We start from the raw sequence: 19,324 nt of genomic DNA, 5'->3' as shown, positions 1-19,324 counted from the left end.
GTGCGCTAAGATTGGTTGGCAACCGGTTCAGGGTGGACCCCGCCTACTGCCTGAAGACGGCTGGGATAGGCTCCAGAACCCCCCACCTCCGCGACCCTTGTGAGGATAAAGCGGATCGGAGAATATATTCATATAAAAAGTAACCACCACTGAAACCATAAAATTTAGACAATTATGATTCATAATTGTCTAAATTTTATGGTTCATAAAAATTATGGTTCATAATTTATGAAGCAAGACTTAAGATGACATTTTGTCATCAAACAGCATCCAACTGAAAACAGCAACGTATGAAATGAACTTTAATGATTCATGAAGGTGTTAGACTGGCCAAGCCAATCACTGGACCTTAACCCAATTTTGCATTTTACTTCCTGAAGAGATGACTGAAAGGAGTAACCACCATATATGAAAAAAGAACTGAGACTTTGCAGCATGGGGCTGGAAATGCATTTCAAGTGAAGAATGCAACATTCCTGTGAAGTCAATGGGTCGCAGGCTTGATGCAAGTCGATGTTATTGCAAGCATGGGTTATGCTACAAATGAAAGTGAATATAATAATGTTCCAATACTTTGGCTCAATTAAAAAGTGGGTGGCTTCAAACAAAAGCTGCCCTGTCTCGAATTGTTAAATACTTAAACTTTTTTTTTTTTTAATTCCGTTGATTCTCTGACCATGGCAATGTCGCTGGACCTCCTCAAGAAAAGCATTTAGTCAAGACCGTAAGAACGAAGTTCACAAGAACTCCAACTGGGAAGTTATCGTTCCTTATTTTTCTGAGGTTTGTGAATCACAAATCTCAAAATCGATCACTTCCAAATAGTCAATGCTTTTTGGGCTCTTGTTCAAATTGTGGCCGTGCGACTTCCAATCAGTTTTGTGCGTATGTGTATTTTTTTTAACCTGCACCTTTTATGAGTCATTGCTTTTTATGAGTAATATCTGTATTTGTAGGCACATCATGTATCATACCAACACAACTGCTTTCTCAACTGTTTTAAATAGTTGTTGTAATTTTATTACAACATATTACAACGAAGTTTCAAACACAAATACCTACATACAATAATGCACAAAACTGCACTATAGTTGAATATAACCAGACTCATACAGTGGCAACAAAGCATATGGACATGACACGACCTCATGTGCCAGTACCGTGTATGTATATGCATTTACAGGTCAGGTTTCCTCTCATTCGCTCACAACTAACTCTCCCCAGTGCGGAATTCATTGAATATTGACTTCCCTCTTTGTGGAAAAGAGTAAGGCGTAAAACATTCTCCATGTTCCCATTCCCGATGTATGGACCGCATTTGCACTCTCAATGCTTTCCACACCCAAGAGCTTTGGGGAATCCTCAGCACAGAACTGAGACACATAGCGAGAGTACCGGTAAATGGGGTGAAACGTGGATGTCGTCGAGCCTCGGCCTGTCCGACAGGACCGTCACGCGAGAAAATCATCACACATGGTCCAAATGCACGTTTAGAGGCAGTTCTTCACTGCTCACAGTAGTAACATGACACGGGGCTGTGTCCATCTCCGGCGACACATGTATTACACACTCCTAAAATCTTTTCATCCAATAAAATAAAATGGACAACATAGGACCACAGAAACGGAGTTAAAAATTGGACGAAAAGCACAAATCTTGAAAAGAAAAAATGACAAATCCTTGGTCTCGCCTGTGATACATTCCCAAGCTGAGTTTGTCAAATCACCTGATCTGATCCCAGGGTGCCAAGCATCCCACCCGACAAAACAAAACTGACCGTTATGCCGTTTCCTGACTTTATGCAAAATAATAAAGGGGTTGTGTGGCGAAAATATTTTCTTTCCTATGGTCCCGTGATTTGTTACATTCTTCTGTATTCACAGAATACGCACGGATTGAATACAGCACTGGAAACCATTGAAGCAATGACTGTTGCAAATGGGGAAAAAAATAAATAATACAAAAAACACCCCTCTGCTAAAACTTTAAGTATTCTTCAATTCCTATGGATTTTATATTTTGAGGGTGTGTGGTTGTGGTGGTGGGAGTATTGTCATCAAACATGTCACCCACTACCTCTTGTGTGCAGGTTTCATATTCCAGTTTAGGCCTCTTGACTAAAGTGACCTATGAGGTCCTGCAGATGACTTCTACATGTAATACATACAGTAGTCAACTGCCGCTATATACAATCTTCATGTTTAAGCGATTTGGCAGTAGCATAAGAAACCCTGGTCTCGTTTACATCAAATACAAAATAAATTAGTTCAATGTCTGTCTTGTGCTGTGCATTAGATTGTGCAAGTTGCAGTTCGACTGCACGTGGTCCGTCATTTCTATTGGCTGATGAGTGAGTGTTATATTAGTCAGTCAGTTTGACTGATGACAGAAGTGCTACGCCATGGTCCAAGAAGTACACGCACAAAAAAATAAAAAACACAAAAAAACAGGGTGACCATACATCATCAGCTCCGATATTCCTCATGGATGAAAAATGAGCTGGAGGAAGAAAAAAAGTGCTGATATTAACTCTCAGGAAAATAAGGTTAGGGGAGGGGAGAATTAAATAATAGGACAAGTATACATTTCATATCTGGGATTGAATTCGGACAGCTGTACAGCATAAAGGCTCTGCACGCACAGGCTGCCGTGTGATCACTTTGTACTCATCACGCTCTCACAGAGTCAGCACACAAAGACACTCACAGCATCCACACAACCGTCACAGCTTCAGTTCATCTGTGTTTAAAGAGTCTCGTTGAGGACGGCCAGGCACACGGCCGGTGAGTGCCACGTTTACAATATTGTGTGTCTGAGTGTGTTGGGTGTGTTAAGGTGTTAAGGGTCCATCCATGGCTGGTCAAGGGTGTCCCCCACTGCTGGCACTGTAATGGCTCACGAGCCAGAGTCAAGCTTGGGCTGCGGCTCCTCTGATTGGCTCTTAGCGTTTTCGCATTCTTGGCTCAGCTCCTCGCCCATCTCCCCTATGTCCATTTCAGGGAGGTTTTCCTCGATGTGGTCCTCTGCGGCATCTTTACAGTACAGACACTCCTGAACACACACAGGGTCGCATGAAAGGTTCCGGTTATTGGCATGCTTTGACACACTAACCAGCCAGCAGACAGATAAACAGCTGTACAAAAACAGGACTGTCAACATTTCAATGGTGTCTGAAATATTTCTGGGAATTTGGTTCGGACCTTCACATTGATAGCTGCAGGTAGCCCCCCTCTTCTCATCCAAGGGTGTTCCTCCAGCAGCTCTCGGCGCTGGTCTGAGGAGAAGTGGGGCTGGTTCTTCTGCATCTGTCTCAGCCGTTCCTTGTCTTCACGCAAAATTTTCTGAATGTCCCTGTGGATCAAGTCATGCAGCAGTTGAATAACAAGACTTGGTGAATGCACTGCTCATTAAAAATCCCCCCCTCCCCAAGTTGCACCGAGTTGCTGCCGTTGACTCACCTGCATGGCATTTGGTACGTCATCATGACCTTGTCGTCGGCATTGGCCATCAGCAGCCAAAGGGGCTCCTGAAGAACGTATTTGATGAAATGCTTGCCCTCGGCTTTGGCTGACGTCGTGGCCTGTGATTGGCCACCGTCAGAATCTCCTTCACCTCTCGTCTTGGCTTTGGTTTTCGTCTTCGGGTCATGTTCCAAAGAATCAATACTGCCAAAGTATTTGCTCGTGTTGCTGCTCCCTACAGAGAGTTTTAGGCAAACAAGTTGAAGCCAATTCAACAGGGGCTTCAAAAGCAGCTTTCTTTTAGCTTGCATCGGCAACTATGGACTAACCTGTTCTGCTGCCTGAGGCTCCGCTTGCTGATGTACCGCAGCCATTGCAACCAGAGCCTGATCCTGAGCCTGATCCAGATCCCGATCCGGAGCCCATGGACCCAGATGTTGCTGAACCGGTGCCAGAGTGAGAGTCCTCCTGCTCTTGAAGAAGGATATCCAGTAGGTCACAGGAGGACGAGTGACCGTCACTATGCGCGCCATCCTCTGGAGAATTAACCTGCATCATCATGCGACAAGAGAGAACACAGATGACGTCAAAGCTCTATGGAAAGCCGTTTGGTATTCTAATTTCGAATATTGATATCAATTCAGTGACAGATTGATTGGAAAGTTAGTTTCGGAGGTTGAGAGTCAGCTGGAAATCGGACTCACTTTCTCTGAGCAGGACTGAATCACAGTCCACAAAAGTCAAAGTGCAATACATGCGTTGGATAAAACCGCGATAAAGTATTTTCCATGTTACCTGCTTCCACTACACGGCACTTGTTTTTAACTGTGACGCAGTGCTAGAAAAAGAAATTCCTCCACCACTTTGTCTGAGTGCTGGGATTTGACAAAAACGCTCAATGTTTATTTAAGCCCATTTGTTCATACATGAACAGAAAGCGGGAGCCCACAGGCTACGCAGCCTTCCAGGGTTAGTTAGATGAGTGACAAAAGGTGTCCACCTCCACATAGGCGCTGCCCGATGAGATCGCTTGTAAGCAAAACATTACAGAAACAATGTGCTATTGTGCCATACAGCTGACGTAAAAAGTGGCTGAGCCAAATAAATAAATTCAAACGTTGATATTTAAATGTATGAAATGCATTGAAAAAGATGAAAATGGATGACATTTTTGCTACGAGTTAGTTGGTTTTACAGACAGAAAACTTCATTTAAGTAACTCATTGAAATTGACATTGAAAAAATGGTCTAACAGATTGTCATGCAGGTGCTTTGCCAGATAAATTACGCCTTGATTCAAAACAATCTCTCACCAGCTGGAGATTTTCAGCCTTGGCTGAGGGCGTCGTGCTCTTTTCCCCCACAGGTCCTGCTGCAGCAGAACACGCCGCCGTGCTGGTGCCGAGAGGCCCAGCAGAGGGCACCGTACTGTCCTGCCGTTCAACCGAGCGTTGGCCCTCTTCCATGCTCAGTAGATTGAGCTGCAGGGGCGAGCTGCACCGTGACTCAAAGAGTGTCGGTGATGTGGTGCGCTCACGTGCGCCGGATGCTGGGGTGGAGGAGCGAGATGCCGCCCCCTCTCTGGGCTCCAAACCTAAGCCTTTAGGGGCTTGGGTGTTGAGGCTATAAGGGAATGGCTGAGCTGAATATGGGGCCTGGGCTACAAACGGAGTCGGGACTGAGAAAGTTGGCTGGGGAGTGAAGGGCTGCTGGGCAGTGTAGGTGGCTGGGCGACCCTGGAAAGGCTGCTGGGATGGAAAGGCAGTCGGCACGGGGAAAATCTGTGGGCTGGTGAAGGGGGGTTGTGTTTGCAAGGTGTAAGCTGGCTGCGGGGTCTGAAAGGGCTGCTGGCCATTGAACTGAGGTTGCGTCTGGGTCTGCTCTGGGAAAAACGCTGGTCTGGGAGCAGGCCCCATTTGGCTCAATGGTCCCATTTGAGGGAAGAGGTAGTTTGGTAGCACAAAAGCCACCACCGGCGTAACGATGGGCGCGGGGAAAGGAGTGGCGGTCGGAGGGACTTGGCTGCTTTGGCCCTCCACAAAGCCCGTGGTAAGGGAGGGGTCAGGACGGGGGACCTGTGCTGGAGCAGCAGGTGTCGGTGGGTAGAGCTGGTACGCAGGTACCATGGCTGGGTAGGACACACTAAAAGCAGATAAGGACGCTTCCGATGGAGACCATGACGTTTGGTTGAGGCCCTGAAGAGGGGGGCGGGGTTTGCGGTTTGACACAGCGCTGTCCGACGATTCAGGATGCTTCATGCGCGGCTTCTTGGACTTCCTGTTGCGGTTCCCCCTTTTGGCAGTCGTCTCTGGCCGAGTGGCGCCCTGTTTGGCAGCACCTCGTAGTCCTGATGGTTCTGACGTGACACATTCGGAGGTCAGACAGTTGTGCTTCACATTAGCTGAACTTGACCAAAAAAGGTCCTTCAGCACATCATACACACAAGCAGATAATAAATGAACTAATATGACAGAGGCATGAAAGACAACACTTTGGACAGTTTGCAAGTCAACCTCCTTTTTTCACTTCATGTAGGTGTAAGAGCTAGGCGTCCTTATACTTTAGCAATTGAAAGAGAGACAGCCAAGACAAAGGGCTCCAAAGTTCACGTGAAAGTAGAATGAGGTTGTCTCTTTCATGTGTAGGAGCTGAATGGCCCATACTTGAATTCAACGTCAGTGCGTATCCCGAGTAAAGCTACCTCCGCGATTAGGGTAAACAAGGTGATGTGGTTGTTCAGAAACGCTTGTTTACCTTCAGGATTGACTGGGCCCTTCTGCCTGTGCAGATGGCTGGAATAGTCCTTCTGGAACGTCCTGGCTTTACAGAGTTCCCGGCAGCGATTGAGGAAGGCCTGCTCTTCTTTCTGTGTGTGGGCTGCCAGCACCTGCTTGGTCAGTCCCAGCCGCTTATAGGCCTCCTTCTCCTGGCTCAGCGGAGACACCACGCTGACAGGCGGGGCGGGAGGTGCGGGACTCTCGGCAACGTCCTCAATGATTTCTGCCAAAACATCGCGTTCGTAAGCATCAGTCGACATTTGGAACACTCTTATCTCATACCCTATGCTGCTCTTACACTCTCCTTTTTGCATGGCACCTTCTTACGGCTACAACATATTTGGTTGTATTAGCCAGCATTACAAGTCCTCATCTTATTACTTTGTTTCGTGTTCGGATTCGGAGGGAATTGTTATTTTTAACTGCAAATATAACACTCACCAGACTCTGGTTGAGGCTTCTTGTCTCCCACATGCACAATGGTGCTGCTATAGCTACACTGAGATGTGATTGACACAACACTTTCTGCCTTGCTGGGTAAAGGAAGGGCTCCCATTGGTGCTCCAACCACTGCTGCTTCAGACTTCTTGAGCACTTTCATGTTTGACAATCCAGGCTGGGCCTCGAGCATCAAAGAATCTAAAGAAACGAGTCACACATCGTTGGCACATCACTAAATCCAAGAAAAGTGCATTCGAAGAAAAAGGTAGAGGGAAATTTCTCAAATCTTCTTGCTGTGCTGGAACACAAATGTGTGCGCATGCAGATATGTATACATACGTATTTTAGGGGTGCAACATATTTAAGTGCATCATATCCAGCGGTCGGCAAATGTGATAGCTTAGCCCCTTGTGAAAATTCACACATTTCCTCTAAATTCCCAATGGCCACCATTCCCCTGTTCGGGATTGTGGTGTTTTAACTGTCCGAAAAGTTGGCTTAAACCCGAGGATATTCACTGCTAGCACGCAACTACCCAGCCACCGTTGTTAAAAACTGGGAGGCAGATACACAGTGAGAATTCTCACAGTTTTCCCAATTTGGATGTAAATAACTTGAAATTAAATCTGAAAGTCTGCAGTTGAAGAACATCTTATTTGTTTCATTTCAGATCCATTGTATTGATGTTTGGACCAAAAAAGACCAGGATTGTATGTGTACATGTCCCATGAAGGAAGAGGTTACTTCATGCATGAGTTGAGCTCATTCGTGTATAATTACCGACAAGGAAAAAGTACCGTAATATTACACATAATAATCGCTCCTCTATTGAACATGAATTATGACACATTTCAGTTTACATGCATCATACACAGGGCGTATTTAGTCGCCTATTTTACATTAGCAAAACCACCACCAAATAGAAATATTATAAAAAGTGCTTTAAATGCAACATGCAGAGAATGTATTTCTATAGTATTGATTTTACTTAATTGTGCGAGTGTTCTGGAACGTAATGCTCACGATGGTTTATTTCTTATGCCTTCCACTCACTATAAGACACTATTTTAAATAATAATACAATAAACAGAATAAAAAAACTGTTACTAACACGGTAAACATACAGTATAATTTCACTTTTAACATCTCAAGACATCGTTGATTTTTCTACGAGTGAACATGTACTCAACTGAAGCGAAAGCCATGAGCACAAAACCGAGAAACGAACCAAACTGGGAATTTTGTAAACCGTTCTATCGTAAATGTGTTTGTGTGTGTAACCATGAATTATCAACACACACCTGTGTTTGAACCACCAGGAGCTTGCACGGTGCCCTCTGTACACTTTTTGTCATCATCTGAGTTGGAGGAGGTGGTGTTTGAAGAAAACTGGTATTTCCTTTTCACAGTGATGGGGATGTTACAACTCTCCAGGTACCTGAAAAACAGTACAGGAGACTACTGTAAGTCTAGAATGAAAACATGGCATAAACACAGATACACACACTTGCAGAAACTCTTACCGGATAACACTGTCAAGGCAGCTAATCTGCTGGTAGGAGCAGACAGTCTGGTCTTTAAAGGTGAATTCATCCAAGCTAGCCGCATTACTGTCTCTCGGTGCAGAATCCTTCAGACGCACCACTGGACTCTTTTGCGACACTGCCGTTGCAGAAAATGAATCATAAGATCATGTCAGAAAGACACACAATATGCATGTAACACATTTAAGATAAGATATCCTTTATTCATCCCACACTGGGGAAATTTAGTTTAGTGCAACTAGCGTGTACAAAAGAAAACAAATGAGTTTTCTCACTATCCTTCACTTTACTGTGGGTTCTCTCAAGGTGCTGTGTTCGGATTTTTCACAATTTTAAAGCACCCGGTCCAGTATCTGTGTTTGAATGGAATTTAGTTTTCCTTCTGACCACTTCTATGGAAGACAGTGAAACCCTCAAATGATCAGTTTTATTATTGAACCAAGCTCACCATCAGAGTTTTTCTTTTCGTGTTTGGATGGGTATGGAGCTGGTGATGGCGGAGGGGAGCGCAGGCACAGCTGGGAGTCCTGGTTCTTGAGCATGTGAACTCCCTTACAAATCTCCTGGAATGTCCTTGTGGGCTTGGCCTTGCTCGTCTCCTCAGGTGTGTTCCCGGCTATCACATTCCCATTGCTTTCGCTGGATGAGCCATTGCTCACCTGTTGTTCGTGGGAGCCATTGCTGCCATGGCTACCATAACCACTGGATCCCATGTTGTGAACCGGCTAAGGATACAGTAGCCATTTAGAGAACTTTGCAAAAACCGGCATTGAACGGTGTTTCAATTAACGATATATATAGTGTACATACTTGTAGGAGGAGCCTGTGGATCTGCTCACTAATTTCTTGGATGTCTGAGTCCATCATCTTCCCTTCACTGAAAGCCATTGCTGCAAAAACATCTTCATTCACAGGGCCCCTGAAAATAATGTCAATCGTGTCAGTTAATGCTATGCAATGACTATGTAGGGTTGAGATGTGGTGCAACCAAATTTGATGATGAACTATTTCAATGCATGCCAGCCATGACTATGAATGTGACAAATTAAAATCTAATAACACTTGCCACTTTGTTTTTTTGTGCTTTGCAATTGGAAACTTAAAGACTGAGGACATGATTATATCATGCTCATCTTAAAATATTCAGACTTCCCCCACCAAAAAATGGCCCACTACTTTTTCGCATTAGTGTGCTGTCATGGTTGGCAGAATTGTCGATCACAATCCAAATTGGCTATCAAAAAGGGTAACATAACTTTGAATGTGTGCAAGTAAACACTTACATGCGGACTTTATGCCTTCCAATGACAAAGGAAACTTTACGGCTCCAGGGGTTGACAAAGCTGGACCAACTCGTGTCAATTGTGATGTATTCCCCATTTCTTGCACAGAAGCGTATTGAGGAGTGGTCAAATGGTTGACCAGCATACTTCAGAACTGTTGGTGAAGGGAAAGCGTGTGAGATGGTATCGTCACAGAATATACTTTTTTAAATAGGAATTTTAGTTGTCATAATTAGTACAGCCTGATCGTAAAGACTATATGAATCCTAAGAAAGAAAATCGAGTCTTACTCTTGCGATGCACAGCCAGCATGATAGGTCGATCACTTGGGTGCAAATTGAGCAGCACGGGTGTTCCGATCAAGTCCTGGGGGAGGTAACCTAGCAGCGGAACAGCCCTGGCGGGGGATTTTGAAAGTCAAGAGATTGATTCCCCACACGCAACATAGGGTCATCCACAAAGTTCACAAAGGTGCTCTCTTACTCACCTTTCATCCACGTCCTGAAAAACACAGTTTGGCGTGTGTGTGGTGGTGAAGATGCGCTTGTCAGGAGGGATTCTGGGTGCTAGCAACAGAGGGAGAAAAAAAAAGACACGTGTGGTTAAATTGAACCAATTTAAAGCATGGATGGGGAAAAGGACATTTGTCATAGTTAAACTGAGCCTTGTCAAATCCATGTTTGTAAAGTACCGGTAGTTATGATGGGCCAATGCAATGATATGTGGTCTCACCTTCATACCCAGAGTGCACCCTCTCTGCCAGCAGGAGGCAGCAGAACTGCTCCTCAGACAATTCTGCATCTTGGACTTTCATCAGATAAGGAGTCATGCGAAAAGGGTAGTACTGCATATCCCCATAGTGCTCCTTCCCACCGCTGAAACACATACATGACCATTTCATTTAGTTTTGTTCCTTTCAAATAACTCAAGTGGACTTGCACTTGTCGCCTTGTTGATGCGTTATGTCCTATTATGAGCGATAGAAAATTGGGGCTTACCAGCATGGTGCAGGTGCACACCAGGCACCCTTCAAGAGCTATTATTAAATTAGCTAACTGGTCATTCAACATTGTGATTTCATGGGAATATGGTAAAAGTCATTCATAAATGTTAAGACTTGCCGAGGTTCAGAGAAATTGTTACATATTGATATGTATCTCTTTTCTTGAAACTTTTACAAGTGTGTCATGAACATGATCAGACCTGTCTGCAACGTCTGCACAACCTTTATAGTATTGCAAGTAATGCACCGCAATCACTTTATTTCTGCTTGATTGTTGCACAGCTGACCTTGGGTGCGCAACTGCTGAGTGACACCCTTACATGACGCAAAGACTTTCTATACTTATTTGTTCGTCGTAGAGTGACAGTCATGATACCGGAGACAAATGTCTTTGTGTGTTTTACATAGTTGGCCAATAAATATGTTTCTGATCAGGGCCTTGAAGGAGACGAATAACAGCAATCATTAATATTAACAACATAAAGTATGACGATTAAAGGTAGTTTGAGCAAAGTTGCTATTTCTGTGTGCTTTAAACTGGTAGCCCTACAACATTAATGAGAACCCAAATTGTAGTAGTTTTCTAAAAAGGTTGGTGAGCCCCTGGTTAAACCTTTAATGTGGCTTCAAACTAGTGACCGAAGAGCACTTTTTTTGTCATGGAAAATCAAGCAGCTCAAATAAAGTCAAGTGCAGTAAAAAGGAGCTGAATATCAGGTGATCACAGCTACTACCCCACACACTCTCTCTTTGCTCCAGCTCAGTGCTACTTCGCTTACTAAGGCATGGTTAGAGCAAAAAACTATGAATCACAAAATCTGCTGTGTGCTCACCTGATGCGGCAAAAGAAGGATTTCTCCTGCATGCACTCCGTGGGAGACGACTCTGGATAAGGGAGGAGAGTGGAGAAGCAGGATGACTATATCATCAACAGTGCGCATTAGCACAATCAACCATGCGTTCAAGTTTTTGATGAGACCAAAATATCATTGACGTCATACTCATGACATTTACTGGCCAATAATAAATGTGCCCGTTGCCCCAAATAAACCAAAGTAGGGCTGTCCCAATTCAATCATGATTGGAAATCAGGGCCAATCACATTAAGCCGATAAATATTGGGTGAAAAATATCCCCCCCCCTTAATTTTGAAAGGTCACAAACTGATAAATAAATGCAGAAGAACAATGATAATGCTAAATGAACGAGCAATAGTTGTTCATACATAAATCCGCAAAAAACGAAGAGGAGATCAGATGTTTACTTATGGGGCGAATTGATTGATAAGGGAAAAGAAGTAGTCCCCCGCCTACTGCCCGAAGACAGCTGGGATAGGCTCCAGCACCCCCCGCGACCCTGGTGAGGATCAAGCGGCTCGGAAGATGAATGAATGAATGAATGAAGTACTATAGCGCGACTGACTAAGCAAAAGGTAGCTGCTGCCTGATGACATCGCTCCAAGGCCGCACAGTAAAAGAACGACATTGGAGCTTTCCACGTGGAACGGAGATTTATGTTTTACATTTACACACTAGACTATGTAGTTGTTCTATTTTAGGCCCCAACCTGGGATTTCACTTGCTTATATTTGAGACTGAATGTGAGGCTATCCTCTTAGAAGTACTGTTAAGCGCCCTAGTTTTACTTCTACAATGCTACAGTGTGTGGAATAGATTAATTGCCCATTTAAAACGTATTAATTTTGTTACGGCACTCACTAAGTCTAATTTCTGATATTAGGTCTTCCATTTTAGTTTGTTAATTTAAGAGAAGATATGTAAATGATTTTTGCCTGTATCTTTTTTTATTTTTGTGCATCACCACTGATATGCTATAAAAAGATATTTGTTTACTTGGTATCACCTACTATTGTACTAGTCGTGAAGCAATGTAAAAAGGTTTCATGTAGGGATATTTGAATAAACATACAACAATTGACAAGATTTTTTCTTCATGCATTGGCATGGTATCAAACTATTTTCTTTGCAGATAGACAGAATCAATAGACTTGCAATCACGATGGAAAAATATGTATGATTGGTACATCCCTAAGCCAAAACTTTAGTGAGACAGCAAAAATACAAGCTGTAGTGGATGTGTTAAATATGATTTTTTTGGAGATATTTGACAACAGCAGGAGGCGGTATGATAACCAGTAAAATTGACAAAAAGCTCAAACCCTTAGTAAAAGTTTTATTTTGGTCCTATGTTGTTGAAAAAAAAAAGAATTTATGAGAAGCTAAAAAAACATTTAACTTGGGGTGCCAATAATTATGGAGGGCAGGGTATATAAATACTGAGAATAAACAGCATATAAAACAGTGTGGCAGGTGTTTGTCCGTGTGCATGAATTGGTTTGTGTTATATTGCTCATGGAAATGAAATATGTGTTATGTGTGTACGGGCATGTGTGAGTGGGTGGCTCATGTGAAAGAAATGGATGATTTTATTTTTTTTTTTTACATGTGTGTAGGTGGTGAGATTTGGGTTTCATGTGGGTTTTCCACGTGCCTGTTGCAGATGGTGGCAATCCAACCTCCATGCAACGTGTTAAAGGGCAACACTTCTACCCATTTAGAAATTGCTGTTACCTGCTCCGGTGCACATGCTCCACGAAGGCAACCGGTATGGCGTGGTGAAGCTGTAGAACACGCTCACGTCCTGAGGTGTCAAGAATTCCACAAACTTGGCATTATGGAACACCTCGCGCTTGCAGTTTAAGATGGTCGCAGCTTGATCGGAGATGTAAACTATTTTTCCGGTGATTAGTGAGACAGCCACAGCAAAGATGTCCTGGAAGACACAAAGTGCATTGCTGTACAGTGCCGTTAAAAACTTCAAAAGAAAAACAACTTAACAAAAATTATATATGTGTGTGTGTGTGTGTGTGTGTGTGCGTGCGTGTGTGACTATGACAATTGACAATTTTGGGGGGCAATATTTGATCGGAAATTAATCCATTTGAAGCCATCAGAGATGTTTGACCAAGGAACTTACAGTGTTTCTGAGGGTGTATTCAGAAGTGATGCTGTTGATTTCCTCAATGGTGTACGATGACACTTCAAACCCAGGTGGTTGGCTGTCGTTGATCATTAGCATTTGGTAATACTCCTCATTGGCTGTAAACGGAAAAAAAACATCACACCTATAAAGCTGTAATTGTAGAAGTTGATGCAGGACAGCATTTGCTCAACAACAAACGAAGACGCTGATTCGGTGTGGTTGTTGTAGACTCACACAAGATGGCTGAGCAAGATGGAAGTCTTACCTTTCACCTGCTTGACACACCGTAGAGCATATTTGAGTGTGTTGACAGTGGTGGACTTGCCCTTGCTCCTCTTCTCCATGGGCAGATGCATTTTCAGCTCCTTCAGGGTCTTGAAGAGCTCTTTCTGTGTCTTTGCCTTAGCCGACTGTTCGCTGCTGCAGAGCATACATGAGACAAATCCACGTGCATCAGAGAAAAAGGGTCTCACCAATGCTGGCACGCTCCTGAGCGGAGGTATAAACTGGCTGAGGAACGATGATGGGATTGACTGGCAATGAGGTGAGTCAACATGAGTGAGATGTGGATGTGGAGGAATTAAAGAGCCCTTTCCTCTTACAGCTGAGGCTCAGTTACTTTGGTGAAGGGGAAAAGGACGAAATGGAAATAGACGGAAATGTGGCAGACTGTTCAAGTTCTGAGGGTTCACTTGAATCTATCACACTTTAAACATAACTTTGAAAGGCTGACATTAATACATGCAATCAAACCATGATGATGACTGCACTAGTGACTTGCTGTCACTTGTATTTGGTTAACCAACAACCACACTAGCTACAACTGCTGGCATATAGGCCCTCTTGATCGCGAGTTGAACTGGGAGCTGTAAATGTGTTTAAGGTGTACACTTACCTGCAACCACTAGTAGATGGGTTGTCCTGCTCAGAGCTCACCAGACTGAAGGCATTGGAGCTGCTGGGTGGCGAGGGGCTGTGAGAGTTGGAGCTGTAACATTGAACAACATGTTATTGACAATGTTGGGAGCACGGTGAAGGAACAGCAAGAGGGCCACAAAAAAAAGCAAAAAAAGAAAAATGCTACGCAAAACAAGGTTGATTATGCATGGAAAGAACACAATGAGTCCTTTTTAAATTTACTAGGCCAATTAAGAGTCCATTCAAGAGTTCTTGAATGGTTTTCATCAAACTCCAGGACAATCAGTGCAAAACATGCTGTGGGTCTGCGTCTTGAACTCCCAGAAATTGTATTATAAAACACGTGGAGTATTTTCTGTCTGAATTACGCCAAGAATGTCCTTGGAGAAGAAATGCCTGAGATTTAATTGTTAATTGTTTAATTGCTCAAAAGCTACCGAAGTGCTCGTGATCCCAATGGCCATTAGAAGGCCCTCAAGGAAACCAATTTGTCCACAATACAACGCAGTTACAGCAGCCCAGAATTGGAGAGTCAACGTTCCTAAATTTCACATTGCAATTATACTGACCAAAAACATCAGTACAACACTCTATGGCTAATAAGTTGACGTCATAAATAAAATGTCTGTTACTTTAGACTGGGTGTCTTCATACCGATACTCTTGAAGCCTGCAAGCACGCGTCTGCAATACTTTAAGAGTTAAAGTGCTGGTGAATAAAACGATTCTCTGACTGGCATCTTAAGTCTGAAGAAGGCAGACAGTTTTGCAGCCATGACTCATCATAGAGAAAATGGTCCGTCTATTACATTTAATGATCCATACTTCCATGACCGAGACGGTCCGCTTCAACAAAACGGCGGAACATTTGTACACGACTGAGTGCGTTCCGAGTGCTTTCACCTCTTGTTGCTTCCTGATGACTCGTGTAGAGCGGAATCCTTCCCATTTCCATTTGAACTGCCCACAGATTCATTGCCATGAGACTCATTTCCATGCGATTCGTTGCCATGGGATTCTGTCCCACTTCCGCTTGAGCCGGCCATCTCGACATCTTCGTGTAAGCGGGTGCGCTTCCTTTCATCATGCGGAGAACCGGGCGAGGCAGGGTGCTCCTGGCTGCTGTCGCTCCCCTCAGAAGCCAACCCCAACTCGGGTTCCATGTCACCCCCGTCCCTCCTGCCACAACCCTCACTGTAACTGCTGGCCATGCGGTGCAGTTGCTTGATGGCGGAGCACGGAGAGACCTCTCCTTCCTCCACCTGAAGGATGACCCTTTCACGGGACCTTTCCCGCCCGTCCAGGGTTGAATAGCGGTAATGCTGAGGATCACTCTTCTCTGACATGGAATGGGACAAAGGACAGGAAATAGGAGTCTAGGCTGTCTTCCTCATGGCAGCAACCACAAATGGAATTGCAGTGGGGTAGTTGAGCCCTCACCAGGAAGGATGTTTTCTACATGAAAAGGGAACATGTACAGTACATTTGGCATTATAAAGTCATGCTCAACAACAAAGAATCCAAGCCTAAAAAAAGCAGCAATCAATAATGGTGAAGAGAAAGTTGATATGAAAAATTCAGCGGTTATGACTGTGATCTGACAGTTTGGCAGTGGATGCTAAAGGAAAGGGCACCGTCTCCCAAAATAACTTCTATTATTACAAATAACACGGGATTCCGACCTTTCTGGGTGAAGATTTTCAATTGAAAGGAAGGTATGAAGCTCTGAAAACGAATGAGCCTCCCAAATATAAATAGCATTTGTAATTCCCATTGTTGTACTCTCAGCAAAATGCCCATCCGCCATAGAACACACTTAGATGCATCAATTATTTCTATATAGCAGTTTTGTCCCTCCAATATTAGATATTCTACTGGAAAACCTTAGATAGAGATCCTCTGCAAACATGGTAAATTATCGATGAGTTCACCTTATGTAACGCAGAGATGTACTGCAGAATTGACTCTTAGGCCCAATTTGATACAGATGATGTACAATTCTGTATGTCTGACAGCAACCCTTCCTGTCCATATATTGCAGTAACAGCTGATATGTCACTTTAAAGGAAGGACAACTTACAGTGTGTCACATCCACTTGAAATAGATAACACAACCCATCGTAAAAAAGAGGCGATTTTCACAAGCTTAGTATTTGCCACCCCGACGTTAGATTTCTTTAGGAGGTATTTCCATTATGTTTATTGAATCCAGCCTGCAACAAACACTGCAGGAAGATCCAGGCAGCCTGCATCTACAACGTTTATGTAAGACAACTTCGGCAATCTGATCACTATGCACTCTTTACATAAGCACCTGTGTGCAACCTTATGATGAAACCCCCTCACCCCCCACAAGTAGTAATGTTTAGTTTTCTCTTAAAGAATACAATGAATTCTTAGCAACGACATATTCTTCTGCTTTTGACATGCTCTGAAGTTGGGATCAGAGGAGACCTCCTATTGGCCGCAGCAAATAACCAGTCAGGAGCAAGGAGTGTCAATCGGTTCCAGCCATGTTAGCCAATCAGCGGATTTACAGCAAACATGTCTCCTTTGCTCTCAAATTAAAAAAATAGTTCACATAACAGATGTATAATGTATGATATGGTACATTATTCCAAGGGCATTTGTTACCATATAAATCTACCCAAACATGAACCCATGACAATATAATCTAACAAATAATAAACTGTCTATTAAATTAACAGTCTCTCATGCCATAAAAATCAGACAGCATTTCAAGGAAAGCATTATAGAATGGTATTTTCACCAGAAGAAGAAGAACAAAAAAAAATCAACATATATTAATCATATTGGCCTTTGGTTTGCTGCCATATAAAACCCGAAACAACACAACTCAAGATGCTGCTTAAAAAGGCAGAAACACAAATAAGATTTCCGACACTACACTCAAAGACAACAACATTGTCCCCCCCCCCCCCCCCCATTAATTTCCAAAGGAAAAAGCCCCAGCGTTCGCTAGGAACAAGCTCACAACTGCATAACTCACAGAATAACAGAATGAAACTGAAGTCAAGTACTGTAGTGCTTGCAGCTCGGCATCATCATTCAGAGGCTGAACCGGCTCTCACAGCATTATACAACGGCTGCTCCAGTCACATGGATTTGGACCCAGTGCAGCTCCAAGCTCCTGTTGCCTTGTTTCATAAAACCAAATGCTTCATCCAGGAGTGGAACTTTCTCTGCACATTACTGACAAAAAATCTAAGAATAAAACAACAAAAGTCCCACAAATACAGGCTTAATTTTTTTTCTGTCTCTTGTTAGGTCACTATTAGCACTAACGCACAATATAAAACCAGACATACATAATTACATAGTTTTAATAGGTATTAATAGGTAGATACTTTATTACTTAGGATTTACTTCTATTTCAATACTAAGTATACAGATACATTCCTATAAGTGACTTTCTGCATTATAAGACCATTGCAAAATGTGGCAGAAGTTAAAAATGGAAACGCCACAGTCCAGAAAAAAACCTTCGAGATGTTTACAATTAGTGAACTCAAAAGTGGTGTGTACCTCAACCCGATTTTTACAGTCCAGTACAGTGCAGTAGGAAAGGTAAAAGTTTCCCTTTGAGATGGAGGCCACATGAGGCCTTAGCAAAAAAAATAAAATAAAATATACACACACCTATATATGTATATACGTGTGTGTAATATATATATGTATATATATGGTATATATATATATAGATATATACAGTGCACATATATGTATATATACACACACAACAAACACGCACGCATACATACGCATCCCCCTCCACCCCCCCACCCCCACACACACACACAAGCGCATGAACCATTCCTACAACTCTGCCGTCATTCGGCTGCAGAATTGGCCATTTCAATCAGCTATCTTCGAACATCAAATAAAATGGTCATTTCTACATTTCTAACCGTTATGTGTGATGGGGCGATGTGTAATAAAGGCTTGCACAATAGACGTAATTGTGAGATTATATTGATGGGCATCGATTATTTCGCATACTTGCATGTGATTGAACTTTAAATGTAAGAAAATATACGATTAAAAACACCTGAAATAGGTATAAAAAACATCCCTTCCTCCCCCCTCACCCACAGTGACCTGCTATTCACAATCCGCACACACGTTGACCTGCAATCCACAGCACGGTACACTGACACAGTTATGTAAAATTTACGATACTGCCCAAAATCAGACACAAAAACAACATTCAGATGGCCCCAGACGGCCCACGCCACGCAAATGAACCTCATCTCCCTCTATAGGTAATCACATCATGATAAAATGTGATTTTTGCTTTAAAAAAGTAAAAAAAGTAGAGCAAGCTAAATGGCCGCGCATGCGCAGATCGGATTTAGTTATGCAATTTATTTTTACGCTCTTACTATATGTACGACGAGGAATTTAAGCAAAATCTCACCTGATTTATCGAAATAAATTCCCCTTTCTGGCCGTGTCTTGTGTCATTTGTAAGTAAAGAAAACAAGATCCGCGTAAAGCTTAGTATTCCTCAATGGGAGAGGGCATTCGACAGGCTGACACAGTAGTCGGCAGTTCCTCCCCCGGTTCCCTCCGGTTTAGACACACAAGCCAATCAGCGAACTCCCAGCGCGACCTCAATTAAGACCCCGCCTTTACCGTTGTGCAATTGGTCAGAAAACGTGCGTTTCCATAGAAAACATGACGAAATTACTAAGAGCGGAGCTCATTGCCCAACGGAGCTGCCAATCATTTTATATAAACAAGCCAACCTCCGCACGTGGAATCCCATGTTACGTGTCTCGCGTGGTGTGAGCCGGTAGTTGAGACTCCGAAGCAACGAGTTACTGGAATTACATAAAGACAAAAGTATGACTTTCAGGCCGTAAGTGGAGAGT

General features: G+C 43.2%; 1 protein-coding gene across 1 annotated transcript; it reads right to left on the bottom strand.

Moving 5' to 3' along the window:
- Positions 1 to 997: 997 nt before the first annotated feature.
- Positions 998 to 19,021, bottom strand: LOC127609109 (period circadian protein homolog 2-like). Its single transcript, XM_052078829.1, has 22 exons — positions 18,868 to 19,021; positions 15,333 to 15,884; positions 14,408 to 14,500; positions 13,778 to 13,932; positions 13,507 to 13,628; positions 13,101 to 13,302; positions 11,343 to 11,394; positions 10,239 to 10,381; positions 9,994 to 10,072; positions 9,797 to 9,903; positions 9,507 to 9,660; positions 9,034 to 9,142; positions 8,672 to 8,948; positions 8,203 to 8,341; positions 7,981 to 8,117; positions 6,680 to 6,877; positions 6,216 to 6,461; positions 4,775 to 5,817; positions 3,791 to 4,010; positions 3,459 to 3,696; positions 3,201 to 3,351; positions 998 to 3,051 (listed from the first exon to the last, which is right to left on the bottom strand). Exons 2-22 carry the CDS (start codon positions 15,773 to 15,775, stop codon positions 2,896 to 2,898), a joined length of 4,464 nt encoding a protein of 1,487 aa, XP_051934789.1. The 5' UTR covers positions 15,776 to 15,884; positions 18,868 to 19,021; the 3' UTR covers positions 998 to 2,895.
- Between the last annotated feature and the right edge of the window lie 303 nt (positions 19,022 to 19,324).

Source organism: Hippocampus zosterae, chromosome 10, assembly GCF_025434085.1.
Source record: "Hippocampus zosterae strain Florida chromosome 10, ASM2543408v3, whole genome shotgun sequence".
In the NCBI taxonomy this organism is placed as follows: Eukaryota; Metazoa; Chordata; class Actinopteri; order Syngnathiformes; family Syngnathidae; genus Hippocampus; species Hippocampus zosterae.
The sequence above is the reverse complement of the archived record's forward strand: the minus strand, read 5'-3'. Positions and strand labels throughout refer to the sequence as shown.

Excerpts from the sequence above, each read along its gene's own strand:
- LOC127609109 (XM_052078829.1), bottom strand. The coding sequence starts at position 15,775 with ATGTCAGAGAAGAGTGATCCTCAGCATTACCGCTATTCAACCCTGGAC. Across the intron at positions 4,011-4,774 it reads AGGCTGAAAATCTCCAGCTG|GTTAATTCTCCAGAGGATGG; the intron begins GTGAGAGATTGT and ends ATGATGATGCAG. Across the intron at positions 3,352-3,458 it reads ACGTACCAAATGCCATGCAG|GGACATTCAGAAAATTTTGC; the intron begins GTGAGTCAACGG and ends CTTGATCCACAG.